Genomic DNA, 8,169 nt, shown 5'->3' with positions numbered 1-8,169 from the left:
CTAAATCAAATGGCACCGGCGGGTACAGACTGGGTCCTTGTGTATGCAACTTAAGCCTACTTGGCAGGGGCATATGATGTTGATGGCGCCCTTGGTCTGCGGGAAAACAGGTAAGAGAGTTGAGAGTTACCAAGGTGCAGGAGAGAAGGGGGTTTTTTAAACTCTTGGGGAGCAGAAGCAAGATCATAAGGGATGGAGTGAGACAGACGTGAGCCTGTCAGCTCTTACAGCTGATAACTTTGTGACCTTAGGCTTCTTTGTCTTAGTTTCTGCATCCGTCAAATGGGGATTATAATAGTAACCCCATCTGTTATTTTGAGAAATAGACAAAATAAAGTAGATCAAGTGCCCATGATGAAAAGATCCTCCCGGCCACTTCAGCTGTAGACTTAGGCCACAGGAGCGGCCTGACTGGCTCCCTGGGCAATGGCAGCTCCCCAGACAGGGAGATGGAGGCTGAGCCCATCCTCCGTAGAAAGATTTGGGCCCAGGGCCGGAGAAAAGGCAAGCAAGAACAAGACGTACAATGCATTCTGCTCCCTGCATTTCCACCAGCTAATAACAACCATGCTTCCACTGAGCACTGTCACTGCCATGACCATATACTCTTCCCAACAACGTGGTGGGGTGGGTACTTTAACCCCATTTTTTAGATGAGGAAACTAAGGCTCAGAGAGCAGGAGTGATCTGTCTGAGGTCACAAAGACAGGGGCTGGAAAAGCCAGGGTTTAAACTCAGGTCCAATCCCAAAACTGTGAGCCTGCCACGGCAGCTCAGCTCAAGAAATTAGGTCATAGCGGCAGGGAGGTAGGGATGGGTTGAGAGGTCTTTTCCCACCCGCTTTGCTGCAGTGATGTTAGGGTAGAGATATTCATTCATGCAACAAACATTTGTTGAGCACTACTGTGTGCAGGCACTAAACTGGGTGGGTAGGGGTTCAAAGTTGAATATGTCTTAATCCTTCCCTTGCAGAGCTCTGCCCAGTGGCGGAGGCAGACAAAGGCAGGGAAGTCAGGGAGATACATGCTCTGCTGAGGGTCTGGGTCCCAAGAGTGTCAGAGCTCCAAGGAGGGAAGTCTTCTCAGAGGAGGTGGCTGGAGTTGTTATTGCAGGACGATTAGGAGTTTGCCAGGTGGAGAAGGGGGAAAGGCTGCTCCAAGGAAAGGGCAAAAAAAGCAGGTGCAGCCACATGGGTTTTTTTAACCCATCCCCACCCTACATACCAGAAGGGGCTGCCCCACCCGAGTCTCACTTGGGCAAGTACATCATGGTTATTCTGGCCCTAGGGACACAGAAGGCACACCGTGGTCCAAGTTGATGAGACAGCAGTCGCTGTAGCACTCCGAGTGGTGGGAACACCTAGCCCCGTTCGTTTGTGGGGACCCGCCCTAAGTCACCAGTCTCTGGCAGCGTTTGTGTACAGGGGTCAGGGGGGGTCCCTGACATTGCCAAAGCCCCAGGAGTCCAGTAAGAGAAGCCCTGAGATGGTCACCCCCCCACCCCCCCCCCCCGGCACCCCTTCCAGCAGTACTCAGAGGAGCAGGGGGAGAGGAAGGGTGGCAGTTTAGTGCTTTTCCCTCTGCTTCTCCTCTCCTGAGGGCCTCCCTCAGCTCTGTGGGTCCCAAAGGGTGGACCTTTGTTGGGGGGAGAGAAATACTCCCAGATCACACTTTAGTGGGGTTTGGGCGGGCAGGACCGAGTGTCCAGGAGCGGGTGTTGGGAGGAGGGAGGGGATGGTGCTGGTTATAAGGCCACTTTCTTTCCCCTCCAGAACCACCAGGGAGGTGAAGCAGGGCTTTGAAGTTCTTTGGGAACCTATCAAGCTTCCAGCCTGAGAAGAAATCGCCAATATGGGGTGGTTCCCCCCATCCCCCTCTTCTCTCTCAAAACCCAACTGGCACCTTCTGGCTAGACGATGATACCTCGACCACCGCCCTCTGCTAGAGTGGAAGGTTCCAAAAGCTCTCTTGGCTCACCTTTGTAGACCCCTTTTTAAATTGCGGGAACGCGTCCCAGCAGGGGAGCAGTATCGCCGCGAGTATCGCGAGGGCCGCGGCCATGCGCTTGGGAAGCAGAAGTCCCGTCGGGCTCCGAGAGGCTGCGGGGATAAACCTTCCCGCTGCCACGTGACCCGGCGCCCCCAGCGCCCGCCCTGGGCTGGGGGCGGAGGTTGAGGGAGTTAATGGTCACAGGCCACTCCAGAGCGGAGGCCCAAACCAGCAGAAGCCCTTTCTAGCGCCCAGGAGGCTCCCAGGCCCCGGCAAAAGGATGGAATTAGGAAAGGCGCTCCTATGAGACCCTGACTCAGGCGTGGCCCGGCCAGATGATCGATTTTAGGGGCCCTAGGGCCATCCGTATATATTACTTGCAAATTAAAACTTAAAACTGTAAACTAAAGCTTTATTTTCAAAAATTATGCAAAATTTATATGCTGAAATGAAACAGCTTGCTTCTTGATGTTCTGACTCTCTCTGCCCTTTGCTGCACCAAATTGCCCACCACCCCACCCATCCTGACCTTTTGGACAAGCCAGCCCCGCCCTCTGGTGTTTTTCATACCCTCACAGGCCCAGACACGTCCTCTGTAAGAATCAGGAGGCAATGGGAATTCCCTGGCGGTCCAGTGATTAGAACTCGGGGCCGCTGGGTTCAATCTCCGGTGGGAGAACTGAGATCCCACAAGCCTTGGGCTGCGGCCAAAAAAAGAGAAAAAAAACAGGGCTTCCCTGGTGGCGCAGTCGTTGGGAGTCCGTCTGCCGGTGTGGGGGACACGGGTTCGTGCCCCGGTCCGGGAGGATCCCACGTGCCGCGGAGCGGCTGGGCCCGTGAGCCATGGCCGCTGAGGCTGCGCGTCCAGAGCTTGTGCTCCGCAATGGAGGAGGCCACAACAGTGATAGGCCTGCGTACCGCAAAAAAAAAACAGCCAGGAGGTAAGACAAGATGACCTCTAAGACCTAGACGTCTTCCAGGTTTAAGGAGTCAATTAACTGTCAAAGAATTTGTAAATTGTATATAATTCACCCACCTTAGTATGGGGGCGAGATGGAGGGGGCGAGGAGAGGAAGACTGGGAAGGAAGAGGGTTCAGGGAGAGCTGCAGGTAGCCCTCAGTGGAACTGGGGGAGGCAGGCCTTCCGCACCATTTCCCTCTGGATGAAACTCGCACCTCACCCCACCCTTGGATGCTTCTGCTTTTAAAATTTTGCTAGTGAGATCACTCTGTATGACAGTCTCTAGGTCCATCCACGTCTCTGCAAATGACACAATTTCGTTCCTTCTTATGGCTAATATTCCATTGTATATGTGTACCACATCTTCTTTATCCATTCCTCTGTTGATGGACATTTAGGTTGCTTCCATGTCCTGGCCATGGTAAATAGTGCTGCTATGAACATTGGGGTGCATGTGTCTTTTTGAATTATGGTTTTCTCCAGGTATATGACCCAGGAGTGCTGGGTCATATGGTTGTTCTGTTTTTAGTTTTTTAAGGAACCTCCATACTGTTTTCCACAGTGGCTGTATCAATTTACATTTCCACCAACAGTGTAAGAGGGTTCCTTTTTCTCCACACCCTCTCCAGCATTTATTGTTGAGAGACTGTCATGCAGAGTGAAGTAAGTCAGAAAGAGAAAAACAAATATCGTATATTAATGCATATGTTTGAAATCTAGAAAAATAGTACAGATGAACCTATTTGCCAAGCAGAGACACAGATGTAGAGAACAAACATATGGACACCAAGGGGGGAAATGGGGTGGGGGGGGATGAATTGGGAGATTGGGATTGACGTATATACACTACTATATATAAAATAGGTAACTAATGAGAACCTACTGTATAGCACAGGGAACTCTACTCAACGCTCTGTGGTGACCTAAATGGGAAGGAAATCCAAAAAGGAGGGGATATATGTATACGTATAACTGATTCACTTTGCTGTAGAGCAGAAACTAACACAACATTGTAAAGCAACTATACTCCAATTAAAAAAAAAAATTTGCACGTAAGAAAATATCTGAGGGGCCCTGACTTGAAGGGGGTGCTATAGACTGAATTGTTTCCCCCCTTCCCCAAATTCAAATGTTGATGCCAGATCCCTCCGTGAGATGAGACTTGGAGATGGGGCCTTTGGGAGGTAATTAGGTTTAGATGAAGTCCTGAGGGTCCCCTCATGATGGGATTAGCACCGTCATAAGAAGGGACACCAGAGAGTTTGCTGTCTCTTCCTCTCTGCTGTGTAAGGACACAGAGAGAAGGCAGCTGTCTGCAAGCCAGGAAAAGGGTTCTCACCAGAACCAGACCATGCTGGCACCCTTATCTTGGATTTCCAGCCTCCAGAGGTGTGAGAGGTAAATTTGTGTCGTTTAGGCCACCCAGCCTATGGTGTTTTCTTATGGCAGCATGAGCTGATATAGGGGGCTTAGGTCTTTTCTCTAAGATAACAGCTCCCACTGAGCTCAGAGGGTTTTGTGTCCATGAGCTCTGTTAGCCCTCCCTGTATTAGGGTAATTAACAAAGGCTGTCACAGCAGAGAACTCTTGAAATTTCAGTGGCTTGGTACCATAGTGCTTTATTTACCAGTCATGTAAATTTTGATGTGGGACAGGAGACCTTTCTCCCATCTCATAGCCTCACCGTCTGGAAGAGTGGCCTCCAAGGTCCTTATAGAAGTTGGGAGAGAGAGATGAAGGAAGCACATGGATCCCTAAATGCCTCAGCCAGGCCTGACACATGCCTCTTCCACTCAGAGACCATTGGCCACAACTAATCATGTGACCTCAACCTTCTGCAAGGGAAGCTGGGAAATTCAAGTCCGGGAATATTTAGTGCATACTATCGTTTCTGCTGCCCATTTTACAGCTGAGGAACCTGAAGGCTCAAGGTAAAATAACTTGCCCAAATAACACAAGTAAGTCACAGAGCCAGATATAAACCCAGGGCATTCAAGCTCCTGAGCCCAAGCTCTTCCACTGCCCCTCCCCCCCACTGCTGTGGGTGGCCAGAAGGCTTTGTCCCCTAAAGGGATTTCTATCATCATTAGTTTCCCATCCGCAAAGCTCATTGTGAACTGGAGAGGAACCCCAGGGGATAATAATTCTTTGTTTAGAGTAACATACTTCCCTGAGGTATTTGTGAGGGGTAGATAATTGGTAAATAATGTCTAAGACTGCTCAGAAAAGGGGCAGGTGTGAGGCAAGAGGCCAATGGCTGTGTGTCAAGATTGGCAGGTTGAGATTCTTGATTTGAGGACCAGGGGTCCTAGGGAGGTTTGTTGAAGGCCCTGAGTGGGTGGTGGGCCCATGAAATTCTAAATTCTATGCAAAATACCCTTTTTTTTTTTTTTTTAAGGACAGAGGGCTACATTAGCCTCAGAGACTAGTTCAAATCCTTCATTTTTTTTCCTTTTTAAAAAAAATTTTGTTGAAGTCTAGTTGATAGAGCCTTCATTTTAAGGTCAGGAAACTGAGGCCCAGAGAAGGAAGGGACTTCCCCAGGTGGCTGAACAGAGCCAGGTCTGGACCCCGGGCTCCTGACTCCAAGTCCTCTTCTTCCTGTACCAGTGGCCTGTTTCCCAAATCCAGGTGGCGCTGGTCACAAGCACAAATCCAGGACACCTGTGCTGTGTGAGGGGGTGGGAGCCAGATCACTAGGGTCCCCAGGGCCTGTGGGTGGGTGGTCACTGACCCACCTGACCTGTGAGCGCGGCCCTGGCTCTGCCCTTTGGCCGGAACCCAAACCTGGCCAGCCCAGTCTCGTCTGAGGAGAAAGGGGCAGGAAGCGCCTGGCTGGGCGGACATCCTCCAGTGCCTTCTTTCCGGCATCTATCTGCTGGTTTCCATGACAATATTCTCACTGGTCTACAGCAAAATGAAAAATATAAGGGCTTTTTTTGTTAAAGAGTTTATCATTTAGGGGACTTCCCTGGTGACACAGTGGTTAAGAAGCCGCCTGCTAATGCAGGGGACACGGGTTCGAGCCCTGGTCCGGGAAGATCCCACATGCTGCAGAGCAACTAAGCCCGTGCGCCACAACTACTGAGCCTTAGCTGTAGAGCCCGTGAGCCACAACTACTGAAGCCTGCGCACCTAGAGCCCGTGCTCCGCAACAAGAGAAGCCACCACAATGAAAAGCCCGCACACTGCAACGAAGAGTAGCCCCTGCTCGTGGCAACTAGAGAAAGCCCATGTGCAGCAACGAAGACCCAAAGCAGCCTAAATAAATAAATAAATTTATTTAAAAAAATAAATAAAGATAAACGTATTTAAAGAACCAGTTTTTCTTTTTGGCTGCACCGTGGAGCATGCAGAACTTCTGCGAACAGGGATCAAACCCATACCCCCTGCAGTGGAAGCACGGAGTCTTAACCACCGGACCACCAGGGAAGTCCTGAAGAACAATTCTCTACTCTGAAATTACATCCTTCCTACTTTTTTGGCCTTCAAATGTGTTTTTATGAAACAATGGAAAATAAGACAGTAGTAGTTTTGTTCGGTTTTCCATGTTGTTTCTTTGCCGATATATTAGATATATACACACAAATTCTGTCAGTTCCTCAAATTTTTTGGAATTTTTAATCAGTCTGGAAAATCCAAAATAGAATTCTGGAGAAAACTGCCCTTGTGAAAATCACCCATCACTCAACTCATTCCTGAAGGAACTCTCAAGGTAGTCTGGGGAGAATGATGAACAGTTGCCCGAAAGAGTCTGAGATGTGGAGAGAGGGCAGCAAAAGCTTCCTCGAGAAGAGGACAGGCAGTGAGAAGTGTTTGCAGGTACAGAGGTGGGGCACCGAGGCCTACATAGGATGACCAGGACAGGCCTGGATGCCCACAGGAGGGGTTGGTGCTCTTTTGTGAAGCCTTGAAGGGGGACTAGGATTTAGGCAGGCCGAGAGTAAAGGCCTTCCAAGCAGGGCTCCAGAGGGACAAAGGTTTGGAGGTGAGAATGAGTAGAGGACAGCCTCTCTGCCTGTGGAGGATGCAGATGAAGTTGGAGTGGTCAGTACTCCAGGGACCTTGGGGGACCATGGGAGTAACCCCAGTCGAAGTGGCTCCTCAGTGGAAAGTTGGGCTGGTGGTGGCCATGCTGGAGTCAGGGTGGGTCCCAGACTTAGCCTGGGTTCCGGGGGTTTGGTGGGGTAGGGGGGTTCCCTGCTCTGTGAGGATGGGAAGGGTCTCCAGAGCAAGGAAGAGGCCCACCATGTCTTTTTTTTTTTAACATTTTTAAATGCTTTACAATGGTGTGTTAGTTTCTGCTTTAGAACAAAGTGAATCAGCTATATGTATACATATATCCCCATATCTCCTCCCTCTTGTGTCTCCCTCCCACCCTCCCTATCCCACCCCTCCAGGTGGTCACAAAGCACGGAGCTGATCTCCCTGTGCTATGCAGCTGCTTCCCACTAGCTATCTATTTTACATTTGGTAGTGTATATATGTCCATGCCACTCTCTCACTTTGTCCAGGACAGGCTGGTCCTGGGGAGGGGCTGTCAGCTCAGCCGGGGAGGAAGACAGGCCTGGAGGAAAAGGACACAGCTGACCGCAGCCTCCCCCAGACGTAGTCAGCCCTTAGACCCGGGGCTTCTACCTGGAGGACAGAAGTGGGTAGTCACACCTGGTGGCCAGTGTGCTACTCCATTGCCCTCCACCCACGGGAGTGGATTGAGCATCTCCAGACAGGTTAGCCTATGATGGGGCTTCCTCATAGGGGCCATAAAGTGCTCCCCACGACCTCTGCATTCAGGTGAAATGAAGAAGGTCCCCAGAGGTCTCCACGCAGCTTCGGGTAACAGAGGGATGGCCTGACCTGGTGCCCTGCCCACACTGCCTACGCGTAGGGTGCCTGTGTAGACGGGAGTTTTGTTCTTCTCGGCTCAGGGAGTCTCTGAGCCACATCAGTACTCAGTCACTTGGGCAATGAGGGCCCCTGACCACTTCGAGGAGCTATGAAGTAATCACAACTCCTTTAGCTGCAACTGAAAGAAACCCAAGACTAACTAACTTGTTTTAAAAATACAAACCAAAGGAACAGCGTTGGGCCAATAGCTGTGTGAGGCTGGCCTCAGGGGTCCAGGGACACACTTGCTGGTGTTAGGTGTCTCCTACTCAGCTTCAACCTTTGTGGGGACTTCAGTCTCTCTGTCTCTGGGAGGGAGGCTGCCCCTCTGGA

The 8,169-nt window shown here is 50.7% G+C and overlaps 1 protein-coding gene across 1 annotated transcript; it reads right to left on the bottom strand.

Annotated features, from left to right (window-relative positions):
• CLPSL2 (colipase like 2) lies at nt 1–2,060 on the bottom strand. Its single transcript, XM_032647415.1, is given in 4 exon segments — nt 1–109; nt 1,265–1,301; nt 1,304–1,362; nt 1,978–2,060. Coding segments are annotated over 4 exon segments (288 nt in total).
• Nucleotides 2,061–8,169: the final 6,109 nt, after the last annotated feature.

This window comes from Phocoena sinus, chromosome 11 (assembly GCF_008692025.1).
Source record: "Phocoena sinus isolate mPhoSin1 chromosome 11, mPhoSin1.pri, whole genome shotgun sequence".
Classification (NCBI taxonomy): Eukaryota; Metazoa; Chordata; class Mammalia; order Artiodactyla; family Phocoenidae; genus Phocoena; species Phocoena sinus.
This window is presented reverse-complemented; position numbering and strand designations above follow the sequence as displayed.